Raw genomic sequence first — 22,299 nt, 5'->3', positions numbered from 1 at the left:
AATTAAAATAAAATGACATTTTTATAGAAATGGTCAAATTGATCAGTGGGTCAGAATGGAGTCCAGAAATTGACATATATTTAAGAATTTAGATGATAAAAGAGGCATATTAAATCAGTGGAGAAAGATTATTTAAATAAATAATATAAAGACAATTGACTATCCACTTCAAAGGAATTCAATTTCCCCTACTTTATACCATATAAAATAATAATTTAAAGATGGATTAAAGAGTTGGTCATAATTCAATATCCTGTAATAACCTATAATGGAAAATAGTATATATATATCCATATATAACTGAATCACTTTGCTGTATACCTGAAATTAATACAATATTGTGAATCAACTGTACTTCAGTTTTAAAAAAGTTAATCATACATAAAGGTGTAAAATTACTGGAAGAGACTATAGAATTATTTTTATAATATTCATTTGGAAAAGCCTTTCCTTGAAGATACAAAATCTCAAGACTGAAAAAGAAAAAAATTGGAAAATTTGACTACATTAAACAAAGTTTTCTGTCACCTAGAAACAACTGATTGAATACATTTACAATATCTATAACAAGTGTAGGATTCAGTCGCTCAGTCATGTCTTACTCTTTGCGACCCCATGTGCGGAATATATGAACAAGACAAAAACAACACAAGAATCAAAGGGCAAAGTTCACAGAAGTAATGCAAATTGTCAATAAACATATGAAAAGATGATGTACCTCCCTGGTTGTTGTGTGACAGATCACACCAAAATTTAGTTATAAAACAACCATTGTACTACCTTAGCAACTCTGCAGATCAGAAATCTGGACAGATTACAATGGGAACAGCTTGCCTTAGCTCTATAGTGTCTGAGATCTCTTCTCAGTTCAGTTCAGTCGCTCAGTCCGACTCTTTGCGACCACATGAATCACAACATGCCAGGCCTCCCTGTCCATCACCAACTCCCGGAGTTCACGCAAACTCATGTCCATCGAGTCGGTGATGCCATCCAGCCGTCTCATTCTCTGTCGTCCCCTTCTCCTCCTGCCCCCAGTCCTTCCCAGCATCAGAGTCTTTTCCAGTGAGTCAACTCATTGCGTGAGGTGGCCAAAGTATTGGAGCTTCAGCTTTAGCATCAGTCCTTTCAATGAACACCCAGGATTGATCTCCTTTAGAATGGACTGGTTGGATCTCCTTGCAGTCCAAGGGACTCTCAAGAGTCTTCTCCAGCACCACAGTTCGAAAGCATCGATTCTTTGGCGATCAGCTTTCTTCACAGTCCAACTCTCACATCCATACATGACCACTGGAAAAACCTTCTAGAAGGACTCAGAAACTAGTGGGTGACTCCACAGCTAGGGGATGATACCTCCTGGAGTCACCTTCATTCCAGTGTCTGAGTTGACACTGGTGTAGGCTGGAACTGTCCGCCAGACATCTGTGCACCTCTCGAGTGGATTCTGCATAACGTGGAGACTGGGTTCCAAGATTGAGCTTCCCAAGAGAACCAGGCATAAATTGTATTTTATGGTGTCAGTTCTGCATTTGTCATAAGCTGTCTCTAATTCAAAGACAGGGCACATAGACCCTACCTCTTGATAGAAAGGATGCAACAAAAGAATGTATGATGAGGGATATCATTGCACCCATTCAGGGAAAATCTATCTGCCACACTGGTTATCAGGAAAATGCAAATCAGATAACTGGAGACTATTTACCACACATCAGAATGATAATGCTTCCCAGTTTCATTCATTCTTTGGGAGAAAGAGTGGGAGGGGAGATAAAAAAGGAAGATAAGAAAAAAAATAGGCTAAAGTTTACCATTGTTTTTGCCTGATTAAAAGAAAACAAAAAACAACTTGGTCTTGGACAAATTTCTTCTTTACTCAGAATGTTAGTGAAAAATGACTGTTTTGAGTCAGTTCTAGTAAGATGGATGAATCTAGAGCCAGTTATACAAAGTGAAGTAGGTCAGAAAGAGAAAAACAAATACTCCATATTAATGTGTATATATGAAATCTAGAAAGGTGGTACCGATGAACCTATATGCAGGGTCTGACTACAGACTCAGACACAGAGAATGTCCAACTCTTTGTGACCCCATGGACTGTACAGTCAGTGGAATTCTCCAGGCTAGAATACTGGAGTGGGTAACCTTTCCCTTCTCCAGAAGATCTTCCCAACCCAGGGATCAAACCCAGGTCTCCTGCATTGCAGGCAGATTCTTTACCAGCTGAGCCACAAGGGTAGCCTGGGGGAAGGAGAGGGTGAGACAAATTGAGAGAAAAGCATTGAAACATATACATTGCTATATGTAAAATAGATAGCTATGGGAAATTGCTGTATAACACAGGGAGCTCGACATGCGGAATTGTGACAACCTGGAGAGGTGGGTTGGGGTGAGGATTGGTGGAGAGGTTCAAGAGGGAGAGGACATATGTATACTAATGAATGATTCATGTTGTTGTGTGGAAGAAGCCAACACAGTATTGTAAAGCAGTTATCCCCCAATTAAAAATAAAATTTTAAAAAGACTGGTCATTTTATTAGAATATGAAAAATTATTAATTTTGCACACTCCACTTAATAGCTATACATTTTCACATTTACATAAACAAAAACAAAGAAATTCTCTGTCCTTAATTTGACTCACTCTTCAACATTAGAGCATACCCACTACTGAACATAAAATTGCTTTTTCTTTGCTGTATTTTGTTGTAACTACCAGGAGTTAAGTGATTTGAGTTTACAAATGAATAGCAAAAATGCTTTCTGTCTGTGTGAGAGAAAGAGAAGAGAGCTGTGGGAGGAGAGAGGGAGGGAGGGAAAGAGAGAAACAGGAAGAATGCTAATGCTGCTACTGCTGCTGCTAAGTCGCTTCAGTCATGGCTGACCCTGTGTGACCCATAGACGGCAGCCCACCAGGCTCCTCCGTCCCTGGGATTCTCCAGGCAAGAATACTGGAGTGGGTTGCATGCATGCATGCTCAGTCGCTTCAGTCGTGTCCGACTCTGTGCGACCCCATGGAGAATACAACTTACTTTTTTATTTGAACTTTTTAAAGAATTTTTAAAATCATATTCAAGAGAGCAAGAAGCTTGTGTAGCTAACTTTGTGATTTTAATAAGCTGCACAAATACTTTGCTTCAAGAGAATTTTCCTATATAAAAGAGTTTCTTAAGTTTAAGAAATGATTTGTAAAGTGGGTTACTATTTCTGGTGAAATTTAAAGTATTATGTTGTGTTGTTGTTTTATTTAAGTGCATTCGTACATAGAGTAGTAGTTTTACCAAGACTCTTAAAACAAAGTTTTTTTTTTTTCCAAAAGAAAATAGTTTCTATTCTTTATTAAAGCTATCTGTGTTCTTTTAATATTATTAATGTGAATTTCTGATTTTGTTTATTTACTATACCTGTGATATTTATGTAATGTTAGTTGATTGTTAACTGCAGGGTACTTAGCAGAAGATTTGCTTAAATTTCACGCAGCTAGATTGCTGAATATAGTGTTACACAAATTCATAAGCCCACCCTGATTTTGTTTCTTGCCTTCATAGAAATAAAGGCAGGGGAGTCAGGGACTGGCAAAGAAAAATGAAGAGTGCATGCTTGTTCTAGCCATCCTGAAGTAATAGTTGGAGCTGCTTTCCCCACAATATCATCTATTTTGACACTTGCAAGAGAATAATAGATTATTATTTTGCAATTGCTGTTAAAATAGAAACACCAAATTAGCAAATTAAAAACTTAAATTTCTCAGAGTGACATTGATTCATCTATATTACATATATGAAATAAATATTTTATTCACTGCATCATTGAATTCCTCAATATGCATTACTCAAAACAGAGGTGAATTAACTTTTTTTGAGGGCTGCCTGTTCTGATTTTCTCCTTCTGCACCATGTCCCTGCGTCTTTATGCAGGAGGACAAGCTAGCATCAGTGAAATTGGTATTGAGTGAGAAACCAGAACATAAATTAGTTCCCACTCCAGGCAGTTCTCAGTCTGTAAATTCTCTGTCTGGAACCTGGTTGTTTTGAATTAGGAATGTGTATCCCTGGTGGCTCAGAGGGTAAAGCATCTGCCTACAATGTGGGAGACCTGGGTTCAATCCCTGGGTCGGGAAGATCCTCTGGAGAAGGAAATGGCAACCCACTCCAGTACGCTTGCCTGGAAATTCCCATGGACTGAGAAGCCTGGTGGGCTACAGTCCATGGGTTCGCAAAGAGTCGGACACGACTGAGTGACTTCATTTCATTATTATAGAAGGGGCTTCTCAGTGGTAGAGAGTGGCCCTAATGGCAAAGAATCCACATGCCAATGCAGGAGACACAAGAGACTCCAGTTCAATCCCTAGGTCGGGAAGATCCCTTGGATAAGGAAATGGTAACCCACTCCAGTAGTCCTGCCTGGAGAATTCCATGGACAGAGGAGCCTGATGGGCTATAGTCCATGGGGTCGCAAAGAGTTAAATATAACTGAGTGACTGAGCATAGCACATTCTTATAGAAACAATGTTCTAATCTGCTATCTCCATTTAGCCCACAAAAATTATTTATCCTTAATAAAATAGAAATATATTCATTTGCTCAAATGAAGTAGAGAACAAGTGTTCTGTTTATGCTGAACACTAGTTATTGAGGGAAAGCCAGATGAGGTTGATGGAGTCATTTGTGAGATTCTGAAGGGGGCTCCAGGAAACCCTTACAAGTTAGGTCCTTTATTACTTCTAATTTCACTTCAAAATATGTGGTTTTCCTTATCCTTGCATTCATTTCAGTTCAGTTTCAGTTCAGTTGCTCAGTCGTGTCCGACTCTTTGTGACCCCATGAATGACAACACGCCAGGCCTCCCTGTCCATCACCAACTCCCGGAGTTCACGCAAACTCATGTCCATCGAGTCGGTGATGCCATCCAGCCATCTCATTCTCTGTCGTCCCCTTCTCCTCCCGCCCCCAATCCCTCCCAGCATCAGACTCTTTTCCAGTGAGTCAACTCTTCGCATGAGGTGGCCAAAGTATTGGAGTTTCAGCTTTAACATCAGTCCTTCCAATGAACACCCAGGATTGATCTCCTTTGGAATGGACTGGTTGGATCTCCTTGCAGTCCAAGGGACTCTCAAGAGTCTTCTCCAACACCACAGTTCAAAAGCATCAATTCTTCGGCGATCAGCTTTCTTCACAGTCCAACTCTCACATCCATACAGGACCACTGGAAAACCAAAGCCTTGACTAGACGGACCTTTGTTGGCAAAGTAATGTCTCTGCTTTTTAATATGCTATCTATATTGGTCATAACTTTCCTTCCAAGGAGTAAGCGTCTTTTAATTTCATGGCTGCAATCATCATCTGCAGTGATTTTGGAGCCCAAAAAAATAAAGTCTGATACTGTTTCCATTGTTTCTCCATCTGTTTCCCATGAGTGATGGGACCAGATGCCATAATCTTTGTTTTCTGAATGTTGAGCTTTAAGCCAACCTTTTCACTCTCCTCTTTCACTTTCATCAAGAGGCTTTTTAGTTCTTTTTCACTTTCTGCCATAAGGATGGTGTCATCTGCATATCTGAGGTTATTGATATTTCTCCCCACAATCTTGATTCCAGCTTGTGCTTCTTCTAACCCAGCGTTTCTCATGATGTACTCTGCATATAAGTTAAATAAGCAGGGTGACAATATACAACCTTGACGTACTCCTTTTCCTATTTGGAACCAGTCTGTTGTTCCATGTACAGTTCTAACTGTTGCTTCCTGACCTGCATACAGGTTTCTCAAGAGGCAGGTCAGGTGGTCTGGTATTCCCATCTCTTTCAGAATGTTCCACAGTTTATTGTGATCCACACAGTCAAAGGCCTTGGCATAGTCAATGAAGCAGAAATAGATGTTTTTCTGAAACTCTCTCGCTTTCTCCATAATCCAGCGGATGTTGGCAATTTTATCTCTGGTTCCTCTGCCTTTTCTAAAACCTGCTTGAACATCTGGGAGTTCACGGTTCATATATTGCTGAAGCCTGGCTTGGAGAATTTTGAGCATGACTTTACTAGCATGAGATGAGTGCAGTTGTGCGGTAGTTTGAGCATTCTTTGGCATTGCCTTTCTTTGGGATTGGAATGAAGACTGACCTTTTCCAGTCCTGTGGCCACTGCTGAGTTTTCCAAATTTGCTGGCATATTGAGTGCAAAAGCCATTTTCAATTTATTTGGGGGTCAAGGAATTATTTTCTCCTGTTACTGTGGTAGTGGCCCTTGTTTTGTTTGTAAATAGAATAAGAGAAAGAGAAGAGAAGGCAGTTGGTGACTAAGAAGAGATCTTCCTGTGACAGCAGGACAACTTGGATGAAGGGGAGGGGGTGATTTGGGTTTGTAGTAGAGGAAAGGAGGTGGCTAAAGTAAGCCTTCAGGTGTCCATCTAACCAGGACAGACTGTTTGCTACCTAAGCTGGAGGTGAGAGATGAGGTGGTAGGGTGGAAGCTTGGAAAAAGCATCTGCAATTGAATTCTCATATACATGAGATAACCATAATGAAGGGTGAGACCAGATATGTCTGAAATAACTTCATCAAGTAATCCCATATTTTTACTCTAAATTTCCTTGTAATCAATGAGACTAGCTCCATTTTAATGTCCCCAAGCAGACAGGCGTGGAGAATGATTTGATCTTTGGAATTTTCTCTTTAAATAATACAATGACAAGATCCTATTTGTCATCCCATCATGGAGATGATGCTCTAGCAGTTGTATACATTTATCTGCAAGCAAAGAGGCTTCCCTGGTGACTCAGACAGTAAAGAATCTGCCTTCAATGAAGGAGACCCAGGTTTGATCCCTTGGTTGGGAAGATCCCCTGGAGAAGGGAATGACTACCCACTCCAGTATACTTGCTGGAAAATCCCACGTACAGAGAAACCTGGCGGGCTACAGTCCACAGGGCCTCAAAGAGTAAGACACAATTGAGCGACGAACATGCATACACACAAAGAGTAAACAGGTTTGTGAGGTAAGTGTTTAGGACAGGAAAGCAAAGGAGGAATTTATGTTTCTGACTACAGATGGTAGAACAATGGATCTGGAATATGTTATAAGAAGAAAGAAAACTACCTAGTATGTTCCAGGCTAAAGAAGTGTTTTGGTTGTCTATATTGGATTTAAATTATATACTAACTCTGATTAATAACAGATGCCTGATAAAAACCCATACCTGGTTAAAAAAATGTAATAGAATAAACTTGTTGAGAAAATAGTATTTAAATGAAGTTAAGTTATAGGTCAGAAGTAAACACCTTGAGGCTATAAAATTGGCTATAAAAGTTATATCTTTCCAAAGATGAGCTAGGAAAAATTCTTTGTTTCCTTCCTTGTTCCCTCTTTTAAATCTCCTTTTAATAACTGTACCTTCCTATAACTTCCTGTACCTTCCTATACCAGTTAAGGCTGTCTTATTAATTCTTTTCCCTGCGACAAGAACAAGAGCAATACTTGTTATTATTACTTCTGTTTTGCCTCTATTTTGTGCCTGATATATATATATATATAACTATAATATATATATATAGTTATAGTTTAGACACTAAGTTGTGTCTGGCACTTTTGAGACCCCATGGACTGTAGCCTGCCAGACTCCTCTGTTCATGAGATTTTTCCAGGCAAGAATATTGGAGTGGATTTCCTTCTCCAGGGAATCTTCCCAACCCAGGGATAGAATGCACATCTACACTATAGGCAGATTCTTTACCACTGAGTCACTAAGGAGGCTCATTCAAATATATATATATAATTTTATAATATTCAGAATGTAAAACTTCCAAAACTTTGTTATATTTAGAACATAAAGTTTCTAATCTTCGTATCCTCCCTTTAAAGCTAAGGTCATTCCACTCCTTAACAGATAAGGAAACTGATGCTTAGTAAGGAGAAATATGTGTATCACATTATATTGATATACATTTATTTATACACAGAAAGTTCTTTTCTGAGGCTCAGAAATTAAGGTGTTTAGTTAAGGATAACCTTTGTCAGATGTTTCAGGTCAAACATTCACAGTGATGTAAAGGTCAGATGAGAAATAGGGGGAAATGATTGAAACTTGGCAGCAAAAACTTAAGTTTAAAATGGGAACAAACCAAAGATAACGAAGAAGAAGGAACAATGTTTTACCAGTAAATTAATTTTAAAAAAACCTTTTAAATAATCGTGCTTTTCGTCAAATTAAGGTTTTTGTTAGTTGTGGGAGTATGGTGACTTAAAATAAGTAAAATGCTTCAGGCTTCCATTAAATGAAGTCTGGTGCCACTTACAGTTTTTTCCCCAAGTCCAGTTTATTTGCTTTGGCTTTAGCTAAGCATTGTGAGGAGTTGTTATTATGTAAACAGAAAAGAAGCTAGTGGGTTTGCAAAGTACAAGATGAACATATTTCTGAGTGTCCTAAAGCTTACACCACCAGACTCTGACATTTTGCCTTAATACTTCAGATTCCAGGTCCTTGTAAACATTGCCTTCTGATTTCTAAAACTATAGAAATTTTGAGTTAAAATATTAATTCTTTGAGTCATTGCCTCAGTCTAAATTAACTCTAGTCCTAAATATAAAAATATATATCGTATAAAAATATAAGGTGACATGTAATAAAGTTTTTACTATTATGAATTTTAGAATGACTATATTGCTCACAAATGGCATGGCCATAAAGTAATTAAATGGATAGGCTGGGAAGAGTGGCTGTAAAATATGTATGATATTCTGTGACATTTTATATGAGTACACACAATGCTTTATTATTATATTCTTTCTCATTTGAAACTCAGCACTTTTCCTACAATAAGAATGATGGCATAATAGTCTAAAAAGTTAGAATGCATGGAAATAAGGCAAGAATTTCCCAACCTTATTATTGTGGTTTCCAGACTTATTGTATATGTTTGCTATTCTGATAGCCAAAAAGAAGTTTCCCAAGTATAATATTGATAATACCCAGGGTCAAATTATTTAATGTCTCAGTCCAAAATCTGTCCTAGAGTCTGTTCACTGTTTTGTTTAGAGGTGTTTTTTGGTGACTGGCATAGTGCTGAACACATAGTGGACTTACCGCAAACAATGCTTGAGTTAAATCATCCCACATTCTTTCAGAAAACAGCATCTGTGTTTAAAAACGCTTATTTTTCTAATCCTGTGGATCAAACGAATTGCCATAGAAATAAGCAACTATCATTTTAGTTTCACAGAACTTCCATCCAGATAAAGAGAAGAGTGGATAGTGAATATATAAAACAGCAGAGACTTTATGTGATTGGGAGAAGGTCCAAGACTTTATGAAGAGCCAACTACAGCCACAGCTGTATAGCTGAATACTCCTTTTCACAGGGCACTGGGATACAGTGGCAAGAAAGCAGAAACAGAGACCAGAGAGAAAACATTGTTTTTTGTCCTTGACAGATTGTTCCTTATGGTTAGAGAAATGGAGAGACAGCAGGGATTAGAAATCCCTCTTGGATCACTGAGGGCAGGGGAGGAAACCTGATTCAACACCAGTGCTACCCGCAGCACTAACAGTTTGGGCCTTCACAGTACTGCAAAGACATTTCATCATGAATTCTGACCCCAGTATAGCTGGAGTGCCAGGAAGCCTAAGAACTTCCTCCTAAAATAATTCCCTGTTTATTATTTTTACCATGAACAAAATAAGATTAAGTCATGATCAAGTAAGTATTGTTATAGCTTAGAAACTGCAATGTCTTTATGTCTCAGGGTCCTAGGAATCTTTTTTAACCAAAGCAATAAATGTTGTTTATGACTTCTTTAAATTTGTATAATATTCTAACATGTTAATACTCTGTGAACTTTAAAAAAAACAAATACATTTACAGTGGTACAACTGGCCACCAAAATGAGAAGAAGGAAACTTTATAACTGTGAGAAGTCCCAATGTTTTAATTAAGGCAATATTGACCCAGAGGATCATTGAGTATCTATCCCCTCAAATACCTCACAGTTCTGGAATGCCCGTTGTGACAAACAAATGTCAGCACCTAAATTCCTACACTTCCTTCACTTTCTGATTCATCTGGTGAGCTGGGAGTAGGAAGTATCTTTTCTTCCCTTTTTAATGCCACTTAATGTATTGATTTTGAAATTAAAAGATGCTTGCTCCTTGGAAGAAAAGCTATGACCAACCTAGACAGCATATTAAAAAGCAGAGACATTACTTTGCTGGCAAAGGTCCATCTAGTCAAAGCTATGTTTTTTCCAGTAGTCATCTGTGGATGTGAGAGTTGAACCATGAAGAAAGTTGAGCACCGAAGAATTGATGTTTTGAACTGTGGTGTTGGAGAAGACTCTTGGGAGCCCCTTGGACAGCAAGGAGATCAAACCAGTCAATCCTAAAGGAAATCAATCCTGAATATTCATTGGAAGGACTGATGCTGAAACTGAAGCTCTAATACTTTGGCCACCTGATGCGAAGAACCGCCTCCTTAGAAAAGACCTTGATGCTAGGAAATATTGAAGGCAGGAGAAGGGGATGACAGAGGATGAGATGGTTGGATGGCATCACCGACTCAATGGACATGAGTTTGAACAGGCTTCTGGAGTTGGTGATGATCAAAGAAGCCAGGCGTGCTGCAGTCCATGGGGTTACAAAGAGTCAGACGTGACTGGGTGACTGAACTGAATGCATTGATTTTGGGGTCCCACAAAATTTTGGAAACATAGTAAACTTCCCTTACTAGATATGAACTTAATTATCCTAAGATACCTCTGATTTTTAATGTGTTCTAAATCAGAGAAGAACTAAGGAGCCTCTTGATGAAAGTGAAAAAGGAGAATGAAAAAGTTGAGTTAAAACTCAACATTCAGAAAACTAAGATCATGGCATCCAGTCCCATCACTTCATGGCAAATAGATGGGGAAACTTTGGAAACAGTGACAGACTTTATTTGGGGGGCTCCAAGATCACTGCAGATGATGACTGCAGCAATGAAATTAAAAGACGCTTACTCCTTGGAAGAAAAGTTATAACCAACCTAGACAGCATATTAAAAAGCAGAGACATTATTTTGTGAACAAAGGTCCATCTAGTCAAAGCTATGGTTTTTCCCATAGTCATCTATAGATGTGAGAGTTGAACTGTAAAGAAAGCTGAGTGCTGACAAATTGATGCTTTTGAATTGTGGTATTGGAGAAGACTCTTGAGAGTCCCTTGAACAGCAAGGAGATCCAACCAGTCCACCCTAAAGGAAATCAGTCCTGAATATTCTTTGTAAGGACTGATGTTGATACTGAAACTCCAATACTTTGGCCACCTGATGTGAAGAGCTGACTCATTTGAAAAGACCCTTATGCTGGGAATGATTGAAGGTGGGAGGAAAAGGGGATGACAGAGGATGAGATGGTTGGATGGCATCCCTGACTCAATGAACATGAATCTGAGTAAACCCCAGGAGTTGGTGATGGACAGGGAGGCCTGGAGTGCTGCAGTCATTGGGGTTGCAAAGAGTCGGACTTGACTGAGTGACTGAACTGAATTGAATTACTCCCCTCGCCCCCTCAAAAAACAGCTATGTGTAACAACTAGGTGGAATGTAAAGTTTGTATTCAGATAATGGTTAGCATTCTCCCTAAACATGAGTGTGAAACCAGCTTAATCTTAAATTTTTAATAAAGATATTTTTGTTTTTGATAATACAGAGAAGCCTATTTGTTCGGCACCTTTCATTTTTATATAATCCTGGGCTAGGATTAGGATTAAGAAAATGTAATGCCAGTGTACTAGGACAATGATGATACAAAATATGGGTTTTCATTACTTTCAAAAGATAAATCTTCAAACAGTCAGCATTCTAGATTAGATAGCAAAATAAGTCTATGGTTTATTTTAATTTTTCAAAAACTATTACCTGAAATGGTTTTAGAATCTTTAATATGTCTTACTTTTCAAAGAAATGTTTCTTTTACCCTCTGCTCTGAAAAGTGAAGCGTACCCAGTATGTATACTTTACCTACCAAAGAGATATCTTTGATTTAGTATTACCTTGATGTGCTTGAAACTTAGGATATTGCCTCTAAAGACTTCAAAAAACTTTTTCTAAAGTATGTTATACTTTATATATAGACACCTCGAAAGGTATTTAAATTCAAGAACTGCAGTGCTGGGTTTTTGCGGTACACTTATATGTTAGGCATTATGCTAAGCACTTGATATTATCTCATTTAATTTTCTTAACAATTCTTTAAGGGCAGCACTGTTCTCATTCTCATTTCACAGGAAAACAGATGCTTAGGGGGATTGAGCAATTTGACCAAGGTCACACAGATTCTGGGTCAGAGCCAGAATTCAAACCCAAATTTTCCTAACTCCGGAGATACCTCTCAGAATGGAAGAAATATTTCCCTGGGGAAATCTCACATAGATACAACTGCTGAAGTCTGTCCCCAGTAAACTTTAGATTTAGTGCTTGCTGAAGCTATTTTTGAAAATGTGCTTCCAGGCGTGATGACTTCAATACCCATAGAATCCACGTGATCGTCCAATTTATTCCAGGTGAAATGAATGAGACTGGTTCTGTGATGCTTTTACACGAAAGGAATGACTCATGATTGGTAGAAGTTTAGACTCCGCTGTCCTGCTAGGAGAACTATATATGGAAAATGGATCTTTCAACACTATTTCTACAACCACTTTGAGTAAAGAACAACCAGCTATTCTGGCTAAAATATTGGTTTCATGTACCCACAGAATTAGACGGTCTAAGATTAAGAATGAATTTGTGCATAAAACTTCTTGACATTCTTGGAATTCAATATAAAAGGTAAAACAATAATAAGTAGATCAAGAGTAGCCAGTATCCACTGATGGAGAGCTTAAATAATTATACTACAAAATGACTTCCTAATTTCAACTGTCCCTGAGCTGAAATTCTTCATATATGGTAACAAATTGGGAAATTCAGGTCAGGTCAGTCGCTCAGTCGTGTCCGACTCTCCGCGACCCCATGAATCACGGCACGCCAGGCCTCCCTGTCCATCACCAACTCCCGGAGTTCACTCAAACTCATGTCCACAGAGTCGGTGATGCCATCCAGCCATCTCATTCTCCGTCGTCCCCTTCTCCTCCCGCCCCCAACCCTTCCCAGCATCAGAGACTTTTCCAGTGAATCAACTCGTCGCATGAGGTGGCCAAAGTATTGGAGTTTCAGCTTCAGCATCAGTCCCTCCAATGAACATCCAGGATTGATCTCCTTTAGAATGGACTGGTTGGATCTCCTTGCAGTATAAGGGACTCTCAAGAGTCTTCTCCAACACCACAGTTCAAAAGCATCGATTCTTCGGCAATCAGCTTTCTTCACAGTCCAACTCTCACATCCATACATGACCACGGGAAAAACCATAGCCTTGACTAGACGGACCTTGGTTGGCAAAGTAATGTCTCTGCTTTTTAATATACTATCAAGGTTGGTCATAACTTTCCTTCCAAGGAGCAAGCGTCTTTTAATTTCATGGCTGCAATCAGCATCTTCAGTGATTTTGGAGCCCAAAAAAAACAAAGTCTGACACTGTTTCCACTGTTTTTCCATCTATTTCCCATGAAGTGATGGGACCAGATGCCATGATCTTTGTTTTCTGAATGTTGAGCTTCAAGCCAACCTTTTCACTCTCCTCTTTCACTTTCATCAAGAGGCTTTTGAGTTCCTCTTCACTTTCTGCCATAAGGGTAGTGTCATCTGCATATCTGAGGTTATTGATATTTCTCCCAGCAATCTTGATTCCAGCTTGTGCTTCTTCCAGCCCAGCATTCCTCATGATGTACTCTGCATATAAGTTAAATAAGCAAGGTGACAATATACAACCTTGACGTACACCTTTTCCTATTTGGAACCAGTCTGTTGTTCCATGTCCAGTTCTAACTGTTGCTTCCTGACCTGCATACAGGTTTCTCAAGAGGCAGGTCAGGTGGTCTGGGATTCCCATCTCTTTCAGAATGTTCCACAGTTTATTGTGATCCACACAGTCAAAGGCTTTGGCATAGTCAATGAAGCAGAAATAGATGTTTTTCTGAAACTCTCTTGCTTTCTCCATGATCCAGCGGATGTTGGTAATTTGATCTCTGGTGCCTCTGCCTTTTCTAAAACCTGCTTGAACATCTGGGAGTTCACGGTTCACATACTGCTGAAGCCTGGCTTGGAGAATTTTGAGCATGACTTTACTAGCGTGTGAGATGAGTGCAATTGTGCGGTAGTTTGAGCATTCTTTGGCATTGCCTTTCTTTGGGATTGGAGTGAAGACTGACCTCTTCCAGTCCTGTGGCCACTGCTGAGTTTTCCAAATCTGAAATTAGGCATCCTCTATAATTGGCTGTAAACAAAAAGACTTCTAGAAGGAGGTTACTGCTGTGAGCACAGATTGCCCGTCAATATAACATTTACCAGACTTTCCTGGTGGCTCAGATGGTAAAGCATCTGCCTAAAATGCAGGAGACCCAGGTTCAATCCCTGGATCAGGAAGATCCCCTGGAGAACGAAATGGCAACCCACTCCAGTATTCTTGCCTGGAAAATCCCATGGATGGGGGAGCCTGGTAGCCTACAGTCCAGGGGTCACAAAGAGTTGGACACAGCTGAGCGACTTCACTTTCACAGTATTGAAAATGAATATCAAACTAATCCTAAAAGGTATTTGTTTTACTATTACTATTCAAATATTCATTGTTGTGACAAAAAACATCAGCCTTCAGTAAGGAGAAATTCAGGTGAACACATTACTTTGTTTTTTTTTTTTTTAAAAAAAACAGGCCTTCAGAAATCACAAAATACTTTCATTAGGAAGACTCCTGGGCCCAAGGATTTGTTTTGAAGACTTTGATCTCTATCATTCCAAAAGAGTAGAATATATCACACTTTGTTCCATGATCGAGGAATCCCTAGTAGGTACACAAGAGAAGCACATACATATGTTCTTTATGTTACGTTTATAATTGTCAAAACTGCAAAAAATTTCAAATGTCCATCAGTAGTAGAATAGATAAAGTGTGCTTGTTATTGCTCAGTTGCTAAATTGTGTCTGTTTGTGACCCCATGGACTGCAGAATGCAGGCTCCTCTGTCCTCCACTGTCTCCCAGAGTTTGCTCAAATTCATGTCTGTTGAGTCGGTAACGCTATCTAACCCATCTCATCCTCTGCTGCCCCCTTCTCCTTTTGCCTTCAGTCTTGCCCTGCATCAGGATCTTTTCCAGTAAGTCAGTTCTTCACATCAGGTGACCAAAATATTGGAGCTTTAACTTCAGCATCAATCCTTCCAATGTATATTCAGGGTTGAGTTCCTTTAGGATTGACTGGTTTGATCTCCTTGCTATCTAAGGGACTCTCAAAAGTCTTCTCCAACACCACAGTTTGACAGCATCAGTTCTTCAGCACTCAGTCTTCTCTGTGGTCCAACTCTGGCATGTGACTCTGGAAAAAGCATAACTTTGACTTATACAGACCTTTGTTGGCAAAATGATTATTCTGGTACATTCACTTTATGAAAATTCAAGGCATTCTTTTCTGTAGGTATAGTTAAGCCTCAATTAAAATTATATATATATATATGATATATATATATAATATATGCACAAACATATTTATAATGCAAATGTATGTATTTATACACACATGTATACACATAGACATGTATTACATCCAAAATGTAACTACTTCTGATCTTCTCTGCTGTTACCTCCAACCTAAGACTACTTCAATACCTATTTTCCCCAGTTCCTCTCATCCATCCTTGGACTCCTCACTTGTAGCCAGGATAGTTTTTAAAACAGAAGCCAGGTTACATCTGTCCTTGCCTCATAACCAGTAGCAATAGTTCCCATATCAATCAGAATAAAATCCTCAAAGGAGACACATCCCTGAAATCCTATTTAAAATAGCCTTACTGCCCAGACCTGTCACTTTTATCCCTTTACCCTGCTTTATTTTTCTTTATAATTCCTATCACCAACTGACATACCATTTATTTGGTTACTTATTGATAACTGGGTCTCTCCACCACTAGTATGTAAGCTACCTGAAAGCAGGGACTTTATTATATCCTTAACATCAAGAACAATGCCTGCCATCATATAGCAGGCAATGAATGAGTGAATGAGATCATCACCAAACCACACAGGAATTAAGGCAAAATATGTATGTCCAACCCTCTTCTATATGTTAGGCAACTAAAAGAATTAAATTACTTTAAGAAACAAACAAAAGAAATTAAATGCATATTTAATTTATTCAGGAGTACCATTCAGGCTTTCTGTTTCTCTCTTCCCTTCCCTCCTCTGTTCTTCCCCTCCCCCATGCCCACATGTACTCATGTTCACACTGGCATTGGCACAAGGAGAATGGAATAAGAGCAGTTCTCCTAACTGACAAGAATATGAATGCAAACTATAAACTACCCCTTCAATACAACTTATAGTCACTTTATTTACATCAGATAGCCATCAGTTCAGTTCAGTCGCTCAGTCGTGTCTGACTCTTTGTGACCCCATGAATCACAGCACACCAGGCCTCCCTGTCCATCACCAACTCCCGGAATTCACTCAAACTCATGTCCATCGAGTCGGTGATGCCATCCAGCCATCTCATCCTCTGTCGTCCCCTTCTCCTCCTGCCCCCAATCCCTCCCAGCATCAGGGTCTTTTCCAGTGAGTCAACTCTTCGCATGAGGTGGCCAGAGTATTGGAGTTTCAGCTTCAGCATCCATCCTTCCAATGAACACCCAGGACTGATCTCCTTTAGAATGGACTGGTTGGATCTCCTTGCAGTCCAAGAGACTTTCAAGAGTCTTCTCCAACACCACAGTTCAAAAGCATCAATTCTTCGATACTCAGCCTTCTTCGTTAATTTTATATATACTATATATGCATGTGTGTTTGTGTGTGTATACTTACAAAGATTATTTAATTCTAGTGGTACAGAATTAATTGAGAGTGACATCCAGGTAAAGTTTAATTATATTGAAATCAAGCACTTTTACATTAGCCTTATTTTGTGGCCCTTTTAAATACATGATAGTAAAGAAGGCATTTATTTTCCTTGCCAAAATGTATACGTTTAGGACCTAGGGCAGCTCCCTCCAGCATTTTGCATTACAAAAATTTTCAAACAAAATAAAACCATTCTGTTAGGTCCTGCAACAATCAAAACTTTCCAGGCCCAGAAAATAAAATTTTTTGTAAGTGAATCTGTATAGAAATTGAGATTGTTTCAGTCAAAAGTCTCGCCTCCCTGTTCTCAGAATGAATTGTAGAGCCCCTGGAGCAGACAAGGGTGTTTAAGGTTAATCTCTGTTTCTATATAGATATCAATTACCTTTTCAAAAGGCTACCCAGTGGAATTTGCTACTTGGCAGCTTGTCTAAAAACTAGCTAAATGTACTAATGTGTGTGGCAGGGGAGGAAAAGTTCCGGTTTGGTTGTCAACCTAGTTGACCCTTCAGTTTTTGTACAAAAAAAAAAATACGTTTGTTTTTTTTTTAAAAAAAAAGGGAGAGTTTTAAGCCCTTTCAGTTGCTAAGTAGCTGATTTCACAGTTTTGTTGATTTATTTTTTTAATTGAAAAAAATGGGAAACCATGATAAGCCCTCAAGTGCATAATATGTGCTCACCTGCTAGTATGAGTCTCCTTCATCTCCTCCTCTCTCTTCCTAGTGAGAATATTTTATGATTTCTGAAGATCTGTGTTTTCATAAAGAAAAGCAGTAAGCATACCATCAGGTCCCATAGCTCCAAAAGTAGGTTAAATAATAAAATGAAGCCCAGGATACGAGTGTAACAGGGCCAGTGTCAGAAGATCATTCATTTACCAAGTAATTAAATCTTTTAATAAGACAGAAAATGATGGTCAAAGGGAACTATGGCGTTTACTTCTGAGTGCAAAATGACTGGTAATGTCAGAGGAGAAAGCAATGCTAACGTTCATCTTGAGCTCAGACTTACAGATCTGGAAGGGAAGTGTGGAAGTGATGAAGATGTGCGGGGATTCTTGCTTCTGGCCACACAGACTCGGAAGCTGTGTAACCTAGGGCAAGTTACTTAACCTCTCTGAATCTCAGCTTCATAGAGATATAAAATCAGGAGGGCAAAATCATCTCTCTTGTAGGGATTTTGTGAAGATTAAATGAAGTCTTGGTTTTAAAAGTGTTTTGTAGCCAAGAATATGCTGTGATAATGTTTAGGATTATTACTGTACTTAAATAATTTATTGAGTACCCTTCTTACCTTCTGTCTTCCTCCAAAAGCACTTCTCTAAGGTTTAGCTAAAGTTATCCCCATCCTTCCCAGTTGGCTTCCCAGGTAGCTCTAGTGGTAAAGAACCTGCCTGTGAGTGCAGAAAAACATCAGAGACACAGGTTCGATCCCTGGGTTGGGAAGATTCCTTGGAAGAGGGCATGGCAATCCACTCCAGTATTTTTGCCTGGAGAATCCCATGGACAGAGAAGCCTGGTGGGCTATTGTCCATGTGGTTGCAAAGAGGCAGACATGACTGAAGTGACTTAGCAGCAAGAGCATCACAATCCTTGAGGTTTGCCTACTAGATTAGGATATTTTTCACCAATTAAATGAGAATTTTTCATATGTTCCATTTCTGAATTGACTTGCCTTATGCCTTCAGAATAGAACTATGGCCTTCTCTGAAACCCAAATTATTAATACAAGTACATGAACAAGAAGCTCCCTGAGACCCTTAAAGATAGGAAGATTGGAGATGGAGATTAAAATGTAAGCGGGGGGAGGGGGGGTGTCTTTCCTTTTTCATCCCAGGATAGAACATTGTCCCATTTTCCTAAATATTTTTCTATATATAATAGAAAAAAGTGATGAACACTTATCATATGCCATGCATTGTGATGTGCATTATTCATGTAATCCTCGCATCATACTAATGCACCCTATTTTTGCCACTTATAGATGAGAACTATAGTTAGAATAAGTATTAATAGCTTGACCAGGGTCACCTACCTACTAAGTGGTAGAGTTGGGTTTTGAACCCAAACCTGTCTAATTCATTTCCCAGTATTTTTCCATTTATTGATTATTTACTTCCTATACTTCCTACATTTTCACTAATTTTGCATGTCTTGTTTGCCTTTCTATCCCTCTATACTTCATCCTTTGTATTTTTGTAATGAGTAGGGTTCAGTTCAGTTCAGTCGTTCAGTCGTGTCCGACTCTTTGCGACCCCATGGACTGTAGCACACCAGGCTTCCCTGTCCATCACCAACTCCCGGAGTTCACTCAAACTCATGCCCATCGAGTCGGTGATGCCATCCAGCCATCTCCTTCTCTGTTGTCCCTTCTCCTCCCGCCCCTAATCCTTCCCAGCATCAGAGTCTTTTCCAATGAGTAGGGTAGAGGACTGTAACAAAAAAGATTAAGCTATAGTCCGTGTGCTCCAGAAACGATGCTAATCAGCTGGCAGAAAGATGACAAGCAAACAATGACTGTATGACATGGAAGAACTTAAGAGGTCCATGAAATAAATCATTGGTCTCCTCCTATAACATGGGAATAATACCTACCTTGTATGGTGGTTGCTGGATAGAGTGAAATGATCGTGTTACATGTTTGGCAAACACCCTGACCCACAGTAAGTGTTCAGTGTATGGGATCTATCATGTTGCAATGTTGCCAGCCAGTCCCAGGATAATTACAAGGATACAAAGCTAGAAAAACAACTTAGTGTCAAACTCAGAGACATTTTAAATGCCAGTCTAAAGAGTTTGGACCTTCAGTGTGATGAAAACGAGTGTGCCAAGGACAGTAATCATTCTGCAAAGAAATTAGAGCTGATGCTATTTTACATTACCTTTCAAAATTCATCGTAAGTGAGATGGAGTCAGTAAAAACAGTTGGAACTGGTTTAAAGGAGTGTGGTATTTGATGTACTGAAAGGAAAGATGATATTTTCAAGTTTGATGCCCTGTACTTTTTCTTCCACAGTAATTAATGAATGCCAAAGGCAGCAACTGGAGTCTGTGAGCTACTCCTCTCGCTATGCTCTGGGCCTCTTTTATGAAGCTGGCACGAAGATTGATGTCCCTTGGGCTGGGCGGTACATCACCAGTAATCCCTGCATTCGCTTCATCTCCATTGATAATAAGAAACGCAATATAGGTCAGTACCCCCATTATTTCCCTTAAATACGGTAACAATGGTGGGTGTAGATCATGAAAAATGCTGTTTAATTGAGTGTTGCCATTCTGAACAGAGCAAGCATTTAACTCCAAGCCACGGGGGATAAAATTTAATGTCACATTTGGCCAATAATAAAATACACAGTGAAACCAGCAAAGTTTTTCAGAAAATCATTCACCACATGGTTTGTATTACTTGAGTTCATGAAAATAGTGTCAGAAGGTTTAAGATTTCAAAATGGCCCAAGTTTCTATTGCTCTAATATGGATTCATCTATATGCAAATGGATCTCTCATCATTTGTTTCTTGATGGAGTTTGTTTTTTGTTTGGTTTTGTTTTTAAAATTTGATGAGTGCTGCTCTTTCCACTTCCCAGGCTAGATATAAAAAGTGAATTTTACTGTATTATGAAAATCCTTCACTTCGATATAATTTTATTTTATTTAATGTTCATCTAGAAGACTACGTAAAATTACTTTGTATACAATGTAACTAAAATAATAGGTAAAATGTTTCATAAGATCTTTACTAGGATAGGATAAAATCTATACTCCACCCTTTTTGTTGAAGATAGTAAACTTAGATTTGAATTGCAAGAATAAACATAACTGATTCCTTTTGGTCATAAAGGTGAAAGCATATTCTTATTTGTAGAATTATAGTGATCACTAAGATACTACTTTTTGTGGAAGAAATCGTAATGATCTAAAGTGACTAAATTCTTAAAAAGAATCGTCACTGCAATTTGTTATGGTGTTTTATGGTGCAGTGATGCTTTCATCAAGCATTAGTTAAAAGTTTTGCCTGATAAAATCACCAACTAACATCTCTTGACTTGCCAGAACTTTATAATGACAGAACTGGGCTGGAGTATGGTTTTTATATCAGAGCACATGATCTTAGAAAAATGTTTCCTTTATAACTTAAAACTCCCTAAGGGCTGGCCTGTTTATGTTAACATGATATCACATATATGTACAATCAGCAGTTCATGAAATGCCCTGTAACAGCAATGGACTAACCATTTTTAACTTGACAACTGCTTTGTTCTGAGAAAAGGAAAATAGCCCTTGATCTTATGTTATATATCAAACCTTCTGCCTGTGAGCCAGAAAGAGAGTCCTCACCAGAAACCAAATCAGCAGGCACCTTGAGCTTGGACTTCCCTTCGCCGGAACTGAAAGAAGTAAATGTCTATTGTGTAAGCCATCCAGTCTATGGCAGCCCAATCTAACTGATACGTTAAAAGGAAGAAGCTAGGGAGACTTCATGACTGACTGAGCCAATAAAAGAGAGGTATCTTCAAGGACCTAGGATTATCCATCTCTGCTCTCTTCCATTCTTTTTTTTTAAGAGTGTTTTCTTTTTTTTTTTTTTTTATTTTAATTGGAGGCTAGTTACTTTTCAATATTGTAGTGGTTTTGCCATACATTGACATGAATCAGATATGGGTTTACATGTGTTCCCCATCCTGAACACCCCTCGCACCTTCCTCCCCATCCCATCCCTCTGGGTAATCCCAGTGCACCAGCCCTGAGCACCCTGTCTCATGCATCAAACCTGGACTGGCAATCTGTTTCACATATGATAATATACATGTTTCAATGCTATTCTCTCAGATCCCACCCTCGCCTTCTCCCAGAGTCCAAAAGACTGTTCTATACATCTGTGTCTCTTTTGCTGTCTTGCATATAAGGTTATCATTACCGTCTTTTTAAATTCCATATACATGCGTTAGTATACTGTATTGGTGTTTTACTTTCTGGCTTACTTCAATCTGTATAACAATAAGCTCCAGTTTCAGCCACCTCATTAGAACTGATTCAAATGTTTTCTTTTTAATGGCTGAGTAATATTTCATTGTGTATATGTACCACAGCTTTCTTATCCATTCATCTGCTGAAGGACATCTAGGTTGCTTCCATGTCCTGGCTATTATAAACAGTGCTGCAGTGAACATTGGGGTACACGTGTCTCTTTCAATTCTGGTTTCCTCAGTGTGTATGCCCAGAAGTGGAATTGCTGGATCATGTGGCAGTTCTGTTTCCAGTTTTTTAAAGAATCTCCACACTCTTCTCCATAGTGTCTGTACTAGTTTTCATTCCCACCAACAGTGTAACAGGGTTCCCTTCTCTCCACACCCTCTCCAGCTTTTA

The 22,299-nt window shown here is 38.9% G+C and overlaps 1 protein-coding gene and 1 non-coding gene across 5 annotated transcripts in view; both read left to right on the top strand.

Moving 5' to 3' along the window:
* Nucleotides 1-22,299, top strand: part of RNLS (renalase, FAD dependent amine oxidase) — a 311,458-nt gene that overhangs the window by 207,164 nt on the left and 81,995 nt on the right. For all 4 annotated transcript variants that reach the window (XR_008685782.2, XM_055425152.2, XM_055425151.2 and 1 more), the window contains exon 5: nucleotides 19,949-20,122. Coding sequence is in view for 3 of the 4 variants with exons in the window: in XM_055425152.2 (XP_055281127.2) it covers nucleotides 19,949-20,122 (174 nt within the window). In the remaining variant the exon portion in view is untranslated. The remainder of the gene's footprint in view (nucleotides 1-19,948; nucleotides 20,123-22,299) is intronic.
* On the top strand, nucleotides 14,403-14,475 carry TRNAF-AAA (transfer RNA phenylalanine (anticodon AAA)). Its single transcript has one exon. It is a non-coding gene; the product is annotated as a tRNA-Phe (tRNA).

The sequence above is a fragment of the Moschus berezovskii genome, chromosome 12, assembly GCF_049115385.1.
Source record: "Moschus berezovskii isolate FMDL1 chromosome 12, NW_MosBer_1.0, whole genome shotgun sequence".
NCBI classification, from domain to species: Eukaryota; Metazoa; Chordata; class Mammalia; order Artiodactyla; family Moschidae; genus Moschus; species Moschus berezovskii.
The sequence above is the reverse complement of the archived record's forward strand: the minus strand, read 5'-3'. Positions and strand labels throughout refer to the sequence as shown.